Source organism: Ovis aries, chromosome 15 (assembly GCF_016772045.2).
Source record: "Ovis aries strain OAR_USU_Benz2616 breed Rambouillet chromosome 15, ARS-UI_Ramb_v3.0, whole genome shotgun sequence".
In the NCBI taxonomy this organism is placed as follows: domain Eukaryota; kingdom Metazoa; phylum Chordata; class Mammalia; order Artiodactyla; family Bovidae; genus Ovis; species Ovis aries.
The window spans coordinates 74,929,012-74,945,373 of NC_056068.1; the positions used below are offsets into that span (position 1 = coordinate 74,929,012).

At 39.3% G+C, this 16,362-nt stretch overlaps 1 protein-coding gene across 50 annotated transcripts in view; it reads right to left on the reverse strand.

Moving 5' to 3' along the window:
- Positions 1-16,362, reverse strand: part of PHF21A (PHD finger protein 21A) — a 193,845-nt gene that overhangs the window by 42,336 nt on the left and 135,147 nt on the right. For all 50 annotated transcript variants that reach the window (XM_060399565.1, XM_060399554.1, XM_027979673.2 and 47 more), the window contains one exon: positions 3,990-4,193. In XM_060399565.1, coding sequence (XP_060255548.1) covers positions 3,990-4,193 — 204 coding nt within the window. The remainder of the gene's footprint in view (positions 1-3,989; positions 4,194-16,362) is intronic.

The window sequence follows — 16,362 nt, forward strand, 5'->3', positions numbered from 1 at the left end:
TGAAAAGCTTTTAATGAATATATCTGCTACCCATTTACTGACACCAGGTACTGCCACAGGTACTGGTTAGCGCTTTACTCCTGGCCTGGTGCTTATTCTGTTCTAAGTGCTAGGGAACATAAACCCATCCTGGAGTTCTGAGTTTAGATGACAAAGAGAATCTTAAAGTTTTGATATCCAAACCTAATGAAAATCTCTGAGTCGTTCTGGCAAGAGGAAGAGAAAGACACAGAGAGGAAAGGTGCCCCAAAACAAAGAAAGTTATTTTCATGGAAGCTGTGATTAGTCCTTGGCTGGTTGATGCAGTCCAAGTATGATCTCTTTCAAGAGATGACAGTAGTTTTCCCAGTTTCATAAAGGGGTTCTTTATGGACAAAACCCAAACTGCATGAACTAGAAGTTAATGCAGAAAATACATGGCAAGAAGTACTAACAGCAAAATCTTTGTATTTTTTTGCTAAGTTATTGGTTTTTTACAGTCACATGTGGCTAGTGGCTGCAAAGCATAAGGTACTGAATTTAAAAAGACTGGCTCCAATGTAGAAATCAGAACTTAAGAGGGATTATTACTATGGGCTCTAATTAACTTAAACATCTATTTCAGATTGTTGGTTTAGTTTTGAATGGAAGGTAACCATTGTACACTTGGACAGCTATCAGTAGAATTCCACTCTCTTTTTTCTGTAAGGGTTTCTGTTTGGTTTTATTAATTGCATGCTTCTTTATACCTGTATTCATTTAAAATGACAGAGTCGTGAATATAAGTTGAAGAGTACACCTGTGTTCAACTGTTCTTTCATTGTTTTCTATAGATTGGAAAATTTTCAAAATATACATACAAACATGAGCTGGAGTTAGCTAAGTAAAGGGAACTGGTTTCCTTCCCCGCTCCCTCCCTCTCGCCAGCCTTGGTACATGCTAATCACCCAACTTAAAATAAAATGCTTGCTCTTCCTAGCGTCTCCTCCTTGCTTACACAGATCGCTACATTTATAGTTAATCCTTTCTGGACTGAAACATTTAGTATATGCCATATATTAAACTTCCCATTTGTCCCTAACCTCATGAACCTTTAATGACTCCCTATGACTGCCAAAAACCCCCAAAGTTCTGCCACACTGGAGAGCCTCCACAAGCTAGTCTCTTCCTACTGGCTGGCTCTATCTCCCTCTCCACCACTTCCTGGAACCAAAGTTCCAGCCGCATCAGCCTCCTTGCTATTCCCAAGGCGTGCGTTTCCTTGCTGTCCATACTTCTGATCGCACTTCTCTCTGCACTGTGACACTCTCTCCCCTCTGCTCCATCACTGAACTCTCTTATCTGTCAAGGCCCTGATCAAAAGCTACCTTCTTTACGTAGCACTCTCTGATCCCTCTGGCCAATATTACTGTCCTCTGGCATTTTCACAGCTCCTCACTGGCGTTTTCGTTTTTTTCTTGTTAGCTGTTTACATCTTCCTCTCTTCTCAATTTTTTAAGTTCTTGAAGACAGAAACCCTGTCTTATTTGTGAATCTGTCCTCTCCAGTGCCCAGCACTGGGCCTGCATATAGCAGAGACTCAATAAATATTTACATAATTAATGAAAATAATTATCATAGTTTACCAGATTCTAGGCAGGGACATTGTTGTTGTTCAGTTGCCAAGATATTACTACCTCTCTGTATACTAAAAGCTAGCATATAAGGCTGCTGCTGCTGCTGCTGCTAAGTCACTTCAGTCGTGTCCGACTCTGTGCGACCCCACAGACAGCAGCCCACTGGGCTCTGCCATCCCTGAGATTCTTCAGGCAAGAACACTGGAGTGGGTTGCCATTTCCTTCTCCAATGCATGAAAGTGAAAAGTGAAAGTGAAGTCGCTCAGTCATGTCTGACTCTTAGCGACCCCATGGACTGCAGCCTGCCAGGCTCCTCAGTCCATGGGAGTTTCCAGGCAAGAGTACTAGAGTGGGATGCCATTGCCTTCTTCGAGCATATAAGAAGCACCCAATAAATAATGATGGACAGTTTACTATCAAAACAAAACCCCCAAACTTGAAGATCTTTTGGCTTTTATCATTAAAAAAAAAAAAAAGGCAATATAAATCAAGCTTAGCTAAATCAGTTAAATTATCAGACAGGCTACCAGATGGAGAGGCCACGGTTTTGGGAATAGCTCCAGGCCCCTTACTACTGCCATCCCAAACCAGTACAGAACTCAGATTACCAGGGAAGGGAATAGCTATTGTTTAAGTATTAGGTAAGTATTTTCTCTGATTTGTGCAATATGGAATGGTACTTGAAGAAACAGTTTCCATGGATTAATAGAGAAAACTCCTAGTACCAGGAAACAATGAATTCTAAAAAACTCCTTCCATGTAAACACTTTCTGATCAAACTGTACTTTGGAAAGATAACAACCAATCCAACTCTGTTAAAAACTCCAAAAGAAGTAAACTGATAGGCAACCTTTTGGAAGAAATGCAAGACCTGGTCAGGGGGGTTTTAAAGTCAGTTTGAATGCCTCATTTCCAAATAGTCTTAGAGATCAGGGTAAAAATGATGCAGGCCACTCTAGCTACCTGATTTACAATGGGGACTCTTCATTTTTCCTTCTTTGGCCTTTTATATAATGTCAGTATTTCTCTTTTGGACATTGTATAGCAGTTTAGAGTAGCAAATGGACAGGTTTTTCAGTCAGAATGTCTGGGTTCAAATCTTTGCTCCACCACGTAACATTCACACAATTTTCGGCAATTACTAAGTTCTCTGTGCCTTAGTTTTCTTCTCCACAAATCAGATATAATAATAATAATACTGTCCTAGGAGGGCTGGGGTGAGGACTGTGCACACTGTACATGTAAAGCCCTTAGGAGAGTGCCAGTATACTGTGACAACCTCTATCAATTGTATCTTCAGTATTCCTATAAGTATTTTTTTGCACTTGCAAAATATTGTATATGAACCAGTCCAATTGTACATAAACAGTGACTAACCAAGTAAACTATAATCTTTTGCTCTATATATAAAAATATGGTAGAGATGGTGTTGGTGGGTGAGCAGTGTCCATGCTTAGATTTCAGAAGATCCCTAATCCTTGAAACCATGTGCAAAAATGACTGTATTAGGTGTGAATGTGTATTTTTTCCGGGGAGGGAATCCATGGCTTTACAGAGTCTTAGAGGAGTCTGTGACCTCCAAAGACCAGGAGCCACTGTTGAAGAGTCTCATTTTTCAAGGTATGCCCACACTACATATAAGAGTGTGGAGATCAAGCTTGCTTACTTCTCTTAATTGAATCATTTCTAAATACATCCTTTTCTGTGTGTCTTGAATGCCTTAATATCCTTACATTATGTGGTAGTATAAATGCCCTTTTCAGTAAAATCATTTATTTGCACAGCTACACCAATTAGAATGTTCTTAAGCTTTCCACTCCTCAGCACTATTTTTGACTTGTAGCTTCCATTTCAGATTTCCTTCACTGTATGAGAACAAATACAAATTCTCATATGAGATGAATATGAACTTGGAAGTGAATATTTCATTTCTATGAAATAGATCACCTTCTAAATGCCTCTTTCTACTGGTCCCATGGGCATTGATCCTGGAATATTTCCACACCAACTGCTAAGCATTTCAGAAAAACCATTCCCGAGGATGTCAAGTCACAGAGACATTTAGAACAAGTGTAAATAAACACTTTCGGAAATTCAAAATAAGACTTGAATTCTGCCCTAATACAGAGACATGACTTTTCTTTGATTACCTTCTCCCCTTCTTTGGACACATGGGAAATCATTTTAACTTTTACTCCTTGGTAATGTTATTTCTTTCTGCCGATGAATTCCAAGTGATTGTTATCCCAGACACAGTATAAAAAAGTAAGCAAAAAAACTTTTGTTCAGCGCTAGTTCAGCTTGTTAGTACAGGCTGAAACAGGACCTCATTCTCCGTGCCAGTGACAATTCAGCCCACAGCACGAAGCGCGGGCTGCCCCGTGCACACGCTACCTGTGACGCAGTCAGGCTGGGGGAGGATGCGGCCGACTGCGCGTGGTGGTGGTGGTGCTGCTGCTGCTGCTGGAGCTGCTGTAGTGGTTGCTGCTGTGCTGTTTGTAGTTTGTTTTCAGATTGTGGCAATGGCTGTATTTGGAACTTGTCTGGTTGTTCTTGCTTTACTATCAGGTTCTTCCGTAGCTGTTCAACTACTCTTTTCTACCAAATGAGGACAAAAAAGAATAAAATCTATTAGAATATTGTTCTATCAGCTGTAGAGAAACAGGCAGCAATTATATGCCCCTGACAACTTTTCTGGAACCAGCTAAATCTAAGATTTGTTACATTTAAAATTTAGACAACAGATAAGACAACTGAGAAGAAACCTATGGCATAAGAAACACTTCATATATAAAGGGAAGCTGAGCCACAGATGAGAAGAAATGCTAAGGGAGGGCACACAGCAGAGCTGAGACTCCTTGACTATTATTACTTGGTGTGCCGGACTGAAGGACAGTTTAAAGTAGCAGTAAATACGTGATTCTGGAGACACACTGCCTCAATTCAAATTTCAATTCTGCTACTTACCAGTTATATGACATTGGTCAAGTCACATAACCTATCTGTGCTTCAATTTCCTGTTCTGTAAAATGAGGTAATTAACAATAACCTTAAGACTCTTACAAGTACCAAAATGCCTCATGTAAAGTACTCAGAATTATTAGTGGTGTACATTGTTGGTCATCTTTTTTCTTTTGCATCTGATAACATAGATATGGGTCATACTAATTTTTATTAATCAAACAAACATCATGTATGTACCCCAGTTTAAAACATTAAACAGACTTTAAGAAACCTCGATCCAAGCACTATATACACAAGAGACTTTACATTACTGAAACAGGTAACTCATGTAACAGGATTACAAAAACTTGGTTTAGGCAGAGTAGGGTTTTGAGTACATGGGATGAAATTTTCAAATAAATTTTTTTCCCTGACTTTATTGAAATCAAAGAAAATGGTGTGTTCAGAAACCTTCATTACTATAATACTACATTTCAACAAAGTTATGCTCCACGGAGGCGCAGACTTAACTTCATTTGCAACTAAACTTTGCATCTAGAACTACGTGGCTAAGTGAATGTCTCTTCACATGATGTCTGGAGCGGTGGAACTGAAGGCAAACGACTCAGAGAAAGTACACTAACCATTTGGGGCCTAACTTGGGCTCTGACTCTCTGGCCCTAATGGCTGGAAGAAAGTCTAAGCAGCACTCCTCATTTACACTTTTGAGGTGAGTTCACTAGCTGAGGTTTGTTACTTCTGACAAAAGCAGATAGCTATTTTCTAATATAGATTTTAAATAGAGAAGAAGAAGTAAATAAAGATCGCTAAATGAGGGGTTAAGTGAAACCATAAGGGCCAGGCTGATTTTCATATTCCTGCTTATGACGCTAACCAACTTCACTACACAACACTCTTTAAAGAAGCCAAACCTGCAGGTTATGTGCTTAACCTACTTGAACATTAAGATATTTACAAAATGGACTTTTTTTAAATGTTAAGACAATACAAAATACATTCTTGACGAAAAAAAATTTTTTTTTTTACTGATTCTTTTCAGGTAATGAAAATATCGTATAAAGGCCGGTGAAGGGGCAGGAGGCTGTACTTTACACTCTGCTAGCACTGCCTCTCTGAGAAGTTACATATTAAAAAGAAAAAAGAAAGATGCAGAGTTCAAAGTATTTCCAGAAACCCATCTGCAGAATACGAAAAATGCAAATTAATAAAAATATAAAATTCTTATAAAAATAACTTTCAAGTCTTCAAAATCCTATTTCTCAAATATAGAAGGCGGAGTAATGGGACGGATATAGTTTAAGAGAAGGGGAGTAATAGCGGTGGTGCTATGGATAATTCTGAGCATCACATGCAGATTTTATTATTTGGTGATTGCCACAACATTTAGACATTGAACAATTAAATAATTATTTAGAGCTGCTTTCAGTCCCCCTCCCCAACATATTAATCAGCATTAATTAAACATATTAACAAACTAGCTAAAGTGCAGCACTGGCAGCTAAAGAAAGGGACTAGAGAATCTTTACCAAAACAAAAACAAACCTCCCAGCTCAGATCAGCGGGAGGGGGAGAAACAATACAAACATAAGTGTGATATCTGCCAAAAAACAGACTTTGAACAAAATTAGCACCGGAAACTAAATCATTACTATACCAGGCACAAAAGGAAAGGGTGTTTTTCTCCTCTCCAGCCATCCTTGGGAAATACACTGCGCTCTTCCACTTACTGCCTAACCGGGTTAAACTAGAAGCAAGAGACAAAGCTCAGAACCCACTCCTCATGTTTTGTACAACAGAAGGGAACAGCAGGGGAAAGAACAAGAAAGGGACGCAGGCTAGAGTACTCTGAGCCATATGGCTAGAGCAAGGTGACGACCAATCAGAACCAGAATCAGGACCGTGGGAGTCAGTGAGTCACCATGCATTCACAACTGTTCCTCCCCCGGGGCCTGAAACAGAGAGAGGAGGGGAGGTGGGATCATAATACCTGCAAACTTACTAGTCTTTGAGAAGAGGGAAAGAAAGAAAAAACAGAGAGCTGTGCAGACTGGACACAGGTCAGATCGTATGAGCTGTGTAATGCTTCCTTTGAAAGAAGGCGCTAGCATATTTCAGAGAGCCGCTCAGAAATGCACTGCCCTGGCAGTCCTTGCTGTGTTCACCAGAAGATGAGACGAACATCCAGCATATAGTTGTGCACGTCTATGGATTTTTTTTTTTAATCAAGGTTCAGGTTGAGTCTTTACGTCTATTAGTTCTGGAGTGGAGGTGCTCCTTCTTTATGAGCACAGAGACTCTGCACACTCTTTTAAGGGCCAGCTAATAAGGGAGAGCTGCCCTGTGCAGTAGTTGGCTCTTCTAGGTTCCACATCCAGGCCTGTTCTAGTTCAGTCTTGTGAAAGTAAAAGTGAAGTTGCTCAGTCGTGTCCGACTCTTTGCGACCCCATGGACTGCAGCCTACCAGGCTCCTCTGTCCATGGGATTTTCCAGGCAATAGTAATACTGGAGTGGATTGCTGTTTCCTTCTCCAGGGGATCTTCCCGACCTAGGAATCGAACCTGGGTCTCCCGCACTGTAGACAGATGCTTAACCGTCTGAGCCACCAGGGAAGTGGCAAAGAACGATAATCACATTAACTCCAGTAAGACCCTGATCTAGGCGCGTACCAGTTCTGGGTGGCAGTGAGGGAACAGAGCTACAGTGTTTCATATGTCTTAGCCTGTGGTGTCAAACAAAGTTCTTAAGTAAGTAGTCTCTCATCTTCACAGGTAGTGAGCCTATATACTCTTGCTATTGTGTGTTTGTTAAACAAAGAAATCATGACTTCTGCTGGTTATAGATGAAGGTTATACTGGCATAAGCAACTAGGTATTTTCAATGTTATTCACATATATTCAACTTAAACATTGCTAATTATCTTAGAACATTATCCTGAAGCTTCAAGAAAAGGCAAAGTCTCACAAACTGGCTATTCGTCACTCACTAAATGCTGGAAAAGACTGAAGGCCAAAGAAGGGGACATCAGAGGATGAGATGGTTAGATAGCATCACCGACTCAGTGGACATGAATTTGAATAAACTCCAGGAGATAGTGAAGGACAGGGAAGTCTGTCATGCTGCAGTCTTGGGGCTGCAAAGAGTTGGACACAACTCAGCAACTGAACAGCAACAAAAAACAAGTTAATGAGAGCTAAAAAGGAGGGAGGAGAGGAAGGACAAAAGAACTGGAAAAGGAAAAGCTGGGAAGAATGAAGGCAGAAAGGAGAGAGAAAAAGCTAACAATTTGCTATCTTCTCTCCTTAATATATTTTCTATAAACAACAGGCCAGTGTGCCAGACATCCAGAATGGCTAGTACTGCCCCCTTCAATTCATCTGTCAAGAAGTGCTCCAGAAACCCACCACATGATTCCACACCTCTGATTCCCTTGACATTCACATCACTAGGTTTCACCAGGGCTTGTTCAGGCAGAAGGGTTCAGAGTCCCTGACACGTGAAGTCACAGTTTCTGAGACAGGTAGTCACTGTGATAAATATTGTGATGTTCAGCAATACTATCAACGTGCTCACACGACAGCAAGACAGACCCCAAAGAAAAACACAGAAGTTTATAGGCTCAATTCAACAGAAAATCAGGTTCATTTTCCTGCTATGTAAGTCAATCACTCCAAGTGCCATGACCTTTGTCAATACAGGAGGGAGATGGAATGGGGGAAGAACAGCCTCCTCTTCCACTCAATTCACCAATTTATTCCCATCAAACCCTCACACAAATTTCAGAAAGCTTCACTTGAGAGCCAACTCCAGGCACAAGCCCTGCCCTCCACAACTGGACACTGTGCTTCAAGGCTGTTTCCCCACACAGCCACTCAGCTCACTTGTGTCCACTCAGCATTACCAGTTCATGTAACAGTTATGAGAGGGCTATGCCCACTCGATCATCTTCTCACACAGCATTGCCTTAAAACTTCGTCTTTTTTCCTCTGTGATCAACCACACAATCAGAAAATATAATCCTGATTCTTCATACCAAAAACTGATAGAGGCACGTAACTTTTCACAAATCCAGAAAATCAAGAAAAAAACGTTACCCATCTTCATACCTAAAATGCAATGAAAAAACTTTGCAGGTCTTCAGACATACCAACTGCACAAATGAAAACAGGATACTAAATTTTTTGTGTGCAGAAAAACTAACGTGGAGAAATTTATATTTGTTAATAAAATGAGAATTTAGAAAGAGAAAAGAGGATTAAAAGAACCCTTTCTACTGTCCAACTGAGAATTAATCAACTGTATTTATAAGCAACACCAACACTCAATAACAATGAAAAGGTAAGAAAGATCAGATGAGTCTTCAGAATGCTGCCATGTAATTATTCTCTAAAGAACAGGGTATGTTACTGGCATAACATCAATGACAAAATTACAATCCAGAGTAAAAGCTACATGCTATTTAAAGGAAATAGAAAATTAAGTGACGACTCCACTATTTTATCAGCAACAACAACAACAAAAAAAAAAAAGGAAAAGAAGCCATAAACACAAATAAGTTCCTTCTTGATGTTAAAACTGAAATTTAATGGCAAGATACATACTGAAGTTATTAGAGGGAATGTTCAGGGGAGAGACACAGAACAGAATTCTGACAGAGGAACAGAAGGAGGAATATCGGGGGCAGCAAAGAATATTTTCCCTTGCAGAGATCTCGTATAGCCCAGATTCTTCTACCTCTGTTAGTGGTTCAGGGCCATATTCTGAATATACTTGGGGGAATTCCTTGGTTGTCCAGTGGTTAGGACTCAGGCCTTCACCACTGGGACCCAGGTTCAATCCCTGGTTGTGGAACCAAGATCCAGTAAACTGCAAAGAGCAGCCAAAGGAAAAATATAGATGGATAGATAAAATACACACATATATTTAAATATTCATATATACTCAGATAAAAATGATTCCATTTCATTCATTTTGTAAGGGACTAGGAGGTTCCCCCCAAACACTCCAACATTCAGTTACAGCATTAGAATTAGACAAATAGCATCTAACCTTACAAGCCTCTTTTAAAAGGAATATATTCTTGAGAAACACTACCTGTTTGGCCATATAGTATCTACCCCTCATCTAATACGTGAACTGTGTATACTGTCTACTAAAGAGGATTTGTTTGGTCTTAAGAGAGTTGGGAACACAGATATTTTACAGTTCTGCAAGGTGTCACAGAATTTGTATAGTACAATTTAGATGAATTAAGGAACAGCAGCAGTTGGAATTATCAGGGTTTTTTCCTGTAAAGTTTAAAATTCTCTACATGGATGCTTAACAGATGGTAGAGAATGCATGTGTCATGATAATGATTAGATTTTGGCTTTCTTAATTAAAAAAATATTCTTTGGGGTTTACTCTTCCTTCAACACACACACACACACACACACACACACTGATATTTAAATCAATAGATTTTACATTCATCCCTACAGGAGATTAGACCTTTTATTCATATCAATGGGATTTATATCCCATTTCCATTGGGGATTAGATCTTTTATTTGACAGCCTGATTGTAATGCAGTTTACTTTTTTCTTATAATAGTTCATTCACGCTCTAATAGTTAAACTCAACCCCACCTTCCCCCAACTCCTTATGCAGGACTATAAAAGACTGCCAAGACAGCTATAGTCAAACTTTGTCTAAATCTATGAACCCTTCTAATAAGAACCTGAGAACTTATCTTTAATTTGCATCAAACAAGAAAAAGTGTAGCTGTTTACTCAAGAGAGAATAGTCCCTGGAGAACTACAGTGTTTCAATATGTAACACACCCAGATGCTAGGACAAAACAGTATCAACAGAGACTAAAAAAGAGCACTGCATGCTGGGAATGGTAGTTATAATATATTTATCCATAATAAAAGAGGAAGGAAGCCAAAACCAGAACCCAGTTAGCTTGCATTTAGGTTCTCTATGTTTCTTTGATGTACTAAACTATACTGTCCTGCCTGCTCCAGAAAAATGCTGAGGATCAAATGAATAAATGCTGGGGAGTGCTTAGGAAATTGTCAAGGGCAATGTGAAAAGCAGAGATGATAACCAATGAATAATACAATTTCTCTCATATGAGTTTTAAGCTCAGAGCAACAGCTAATTAAATGTGGTTTTTCTTTTCAATGTCAATTATCTTTCAATCATTTTATTTTTAACATCTAGCCAAACCCTTTATGCTTGTTCAAACTATGTTATTTTCTTAAAAAATGAGAATCACCAAACAAAGTACAGGATTCAGAAAGAGAATGCTACCTGTTGCCCTTTTATCTCAGAAATCAAACACAGTAAAGAATTTTTTCCTGTGCAGAAATCTCGTACAGCCCAGATTCTTCTACCTGTGTTAGTGGTTCAGGGCCATATTCTGAATACATACAATAGATGTCCAATTTAAATGTAACCTGACCTAGCAAAGACCCTAGATACAGTAATGCAAAGAGTAGAAAAAAACTCGTAAGAACCATTTATAATCTGTACAATTTAGCTGCTTGCTAATATTAAAAAACTGCCTGAATCATTGTGTTTGTACCACAGTGAGATATGACACACAGGCTATTGATCTGTAAATTAAGCTCCAGTTCAGTACAACGCGTGGCCCTCTGTAACTATCTGTTACAAATCTGCACGTACCACCAGCCTGTCCTTCGTCGTTCCACGGCTCTACCCCACAACTTTAAAGGCAACACTGCCTTGTTAATGTCAGAGTTGTCCCATTCACCATAGAAATCCTCTCACTGCTCTGCCCTGAAGCTGCTATGGCTCTCCTCACAAAAGAAGTATGATTGGAAATGGCTGCACAGTAGCTGTCCCTGACAAGTTGGATATGAAAATACAATTTAAGCACAATAATGATCCTAAAATGGGGGGAGGGAAAAGGAAGAACAAAACCAAAAACCTCTATTATTTTACAGCATACTGCTCAGATAACAAGAGACTGTTTTGGTGACTCAAGCCCTGGGTACAATTTGAGATAATGCAGGAAGCCTTTTTTTTTTTTTTTCACAGAAACATATGACAAAATCAGATTCTAGGAGAGCAAACATAACAGACTATCTGACCAAATTCTGAGCAGAATACGCGCACTGAGTCACAGATCAATCAATCCCAAGGACGAGGATATCTTTTCACAATCCTCAGTTTTGCAGCTTTTTTCTTAAATGAAATAAAAAGAGAAGAGTATTAGAATACTATACTGTGTCAAGCAGGATGTATCAGGTGTAAAATATTTCTGATGAAATGTAATGCTTTCCTCACACTGAAACAAAAGTAGGGCATATAAACCACTAAACACTGATATTTCACATTGGTAAGTATTTAATGAAAGTACAACCTGAACAGCGTATTTTTTTATCATCTACCATAATAGCATACACACACAGATTAAAAGATTCCAAAGCTACTAAATGAATATCCCTTAATTTCAAAGTGTTCAGCTTCAGTATTTTATCACCAAGTATTTATTATAATCACTTAAAAAAAATGAACAGTTTATAAATATACTTTCTGACAAGACCCCGAATAAAACAACAGAGGAAGCAGTTCTATCACCTACGTAGGCTGCCAAGATGAGGGACAGTTAACTCCAAGGGATTGGATCTTACAAGACACGTGACACAGGATGATTTGCATTACTCTGTATTTAGGCTGAGTTTTCTGCAAGAGACAGAAGAAACCCGAACTCATCTTTCACAATTTCAGAGCAGGTGTGGTTTTTCTTTGTTTTAAACGGTCAGTACTAGAAATTTTAATTAGACAGAGAGAGATTTAGCAATACAGGAGAAAAGCATGAACAACGCACTTCGTTAAAAAACGTTAATTTGTATTAAATCTTAAGGATGAAGAAAAACATTTTTCACAAGCTATGAAAATGACTAAATCCAATCCACAAATCTCTACACAAGTATTTAAAGTTTTTACACACATACACGCACACGCACACACACACACACACACACACACACACACACGCAAGCACTTAATTCTAAGTTTTAGAAAAGATGGGATGGCCACAGCAGAAATGATTTGTTGTTTTATCTTCTGTTAGCATACTTTTCAGTCCTAAAGGTGTAGCTCACTCTTTGGCATACTGTTCTCCAGTTTCCACATCCAACAAAATAGTGAGGGTCAAAAGAGAAGAGGACACTTCACTAAACACGGGACACGTCTCTTGGTTTGTTTTTGCTGTTGTTGTTTGATTTTACTTTTTAATCTTTTTTGTTTGCACCATGCAGCATGTGGGATCTTAGTCCCCTGGTGAGGGATGGAACCCTCGCACCCAGCAGTAGAAGAGCTTGACAAGTTGGATATGAAAATACAATTTTTTAACCACTGGACTGCCAAGGAAGTCTCTCCTTGATTTTCTTTAAATAGACTTAATTTTTTGTTGTCGTCTCATTTATATTTTTTAATTTACTGAATTTTTTACTAAAGTATACTTGATACACAATATTATATAAGTTACAGGTGTATAATATAGTGGTTCACAATTTTTAGAGAGTATATTCCATTTATAGTTATTATAAAATATGTGCTATCTTCCCTGTGCTATACAATATATCCTTGCAGCTTATTTTATACCTAATAGCTTGTACCTCTTAATTCTCACCCCTATACTGCCCCTTCCTCTTCCCTCCTCCCACTGGTAACCACTAGTTTGCTCTCTGTATCTGTGATAGACCTAATTTTTTAAAGCAATTTTAACTTCACAGTAAAACTGAGTGGAAAATACAGAGAATCCCTATATATTACCTGCTCCTCCACCCATAGCCTCCTACATCAACAGTCCCATCAGAATGGTACATTTGTTAAAACTGATGAACCTATACTGATAAATCATTATCACCCCAAATCCACAGCTTATACCAGAGTTCTCTCTTTTTATTAAAATTGCAGTATAGCTGATTTACCATGCTGGGTTAGTTTCTGGTGTAAAGTCATTCAGTTATATACACATATTCTTCCCCATTACAGGTTACTGTAGAACACTGACTACAGTTACCTGTGCTCTGCAGTAGGACCTTGATGTTTATCTATTTTATACATAGTAGTCTGTATCTGCTAATCTCAAACTCGAACCGATCCCTGCCTCTTCCCCTTTGGGTAATCATAAATTTGTTCTCTATGTCTGTGAGTCTGCTTCTGTTTTTTAAATAAGTTCATCTGTACCATGTTTTAGATTCCACACATACATGAGTTCGTGTATTTGTCTCTGTCTGACTGACTTCACTTAGTGTGATAATTTCTAGGTCCATCCATGCTGCTGCAAATCATATCTTCATTCTTTTTTATGGCCATACATTCTTTTATATGTATGTATATATACACACACCACATCTTCTTTATCCATTCATCTGTCAATGGACATCTACACTGTTCCCATGCCTTTTTGGATATTGTAAATGGTGCTGCTATGGACATGGAGTACATGGATCTTTTCAAATCAGCGTTTTCTGCAGGTATCTGTCCAGGAGTGGGAGGCTGAATCATATGGTAGCTCTCATTCCAATCATGGGTAGTGTTCATTTCAATCCCAAAGAAGGGCTACACCAAAGAATATTCAAACTGCTGTACAACTGCACTCATTTCACATGCTAGCAAAGGAATGCTCAAAATTCTCCAAGCTAGGCTTCAACAGTACATGAATCATGAACTTCCAGATATTCAAGCTGGAATTAGAAAAGGCAGATGAAGCAGAGATCAAACTGCCAACATCCACTGGATCACAGGAAAAGCAAGAGAATTCCAGAAAAACATCTACTTCTGCTTCATTGACTAAGCTAAAGCCTTTGACTGTGTGGATCACAACAAACTGAGGAAAATTCTTACAGAAATGGGAATACTAAACCAACTTACCTGCCTCCTGAGAAACCTGTATGCAGGTCAAGAATCAGCAGTTAGAACCAGACATGGGACAACAAACTGGTTCTGAATTGGAAAAAAAAGTACATCAAGGCTGTATACTGTCACCCTGCTTATTTAATTATATGCAGAGTACATCATGCAAAATGTTGGGCTGCATGAAGCTCAAGATTGCTGGGAGAAATATAAAAAACCTCAGATATACAGATGACACCACCCTTATGGCGGAAATTGAAGAGGAACTACAGAGCTTCTTGATGAAGGTGAAAGAGGAGAGCGAAAAAGCTGGCTTAAAACTCAGCATTCAAAAAATGAAGATCACAGCTTTTCGGTCCCATCACTTCATGGCAAATAGATGGAGAAACAATGGAAACAGTGACAGACCTTATTTTCTTGGGATCTAAAATCACTGCAGATGGTGACTATAGCCATACAATTAAAAGACACTTGCTCCCTGGAAGAAAAGCTATGACAAACCTAGACAGCATATTAAAAAGCAGAGACATTAGTTTGCCAACAAAGGTCCACTTAGTCAAAGCTATGGTTTTTCCAGTAGTCATGTATGGATGTGAGAGTTAGACCATAAAGAAGGCTGAGTGCCAAAGAACTGATGCTTCTGAACTGTGGTGTTGGAGGAAACACTTGAAAAACCTCTGGACTGCAAGGAGATCAAACCAGTCAATCCTAAAGGAAATCAATCTTGAATATTCACTGGAAGGACTGATGCTACAGCTGAAGCTCCAACACTTTGGCCACCTAATGCGAAGAGCCGACTCATCAGAAAAGACACTGATGCTGGAAAAGACAGAAGGTAGGAGGAGGAAACAACAGAGAATGAGATGGTTGGATGGCATCACCAACTCGATACACATGAGTTTGAGCAAGCTCTGGAAGATGGTGAAGGACAGACAAGCCTGGTGTGCTGCAGTCAACGGTGTCGCAAAGTGTCAGACACCACTGAGCTACTGAACAATAAAGTGAAGTCGCTCAGTTGTGTCCGACTCTTTGAGACCCCATGGACTGTAGCCTATCAGGCCCCTCCGTCCATGGGATTTTCCAGGCAAGAGTGCTGGAGTGGATTGCCATTTCCTTCTCCAGGGGATCTTCCTGACCCAGGAATCGAACCCGGGTCTCCTGCACTGCGGGCAGACGCTTTACCATCTGAGCCACAAGGGAAGCCCTGAACAACAATGGCAGCTCTAGTTTTAGTTTTTTGAGAAACTACCATTCTGTTCACCATAGTGGCTGTACCATACACTCTCACCAACAGTGTAGGAGGGTTTAGCTTTCACTCAATGTTGTACAGGAGTTTTGACAAATATCTAACAACATGTATCCACTATTGTAATATCATATGGAATAGTTTCATTGCCCTAAACATCCTCTGTGCTCTAACTCTCCAGCACTCAACCCCTGGCATCCACTGATCATTTTACTGTCTCCATAATTTAGGCTTTTCCAGAATGTCATCTGTTGCAATCATACAGTAGGTAGCCTTTACAAACTGGCTTCTTTCACTTAATAATAAATATTGGTTTTCCATGTCTTTTTGTCCCCATATATAATATTCCATTGTCTGAATATACCACAGTCGTCTCTTGATTTTCAGATACAGTGTAATGTGAGTGATTACAATAAAAACAGCAACAATAGTATCAAATAGCTATTACCTGCCAAGTAAGACAGTAAGGCTCTGAGCATCTAAGGGACTGGACCTAGGTCTCAAGTTAGGGGAAGAGTCAGACTTAAAAGTTTTAGTTCCTGATACCTGATTTCTATCTTTCCTCTCTCTCTCACTGCATTATTTAACTTGCTGGTAAGGACCTGAAGTTCTCACATCTATTAATATACAATTTGTTTGTGATCTTGGGTAAGTTATTTACCTGATCTTGGTCTCAGTTTCTCC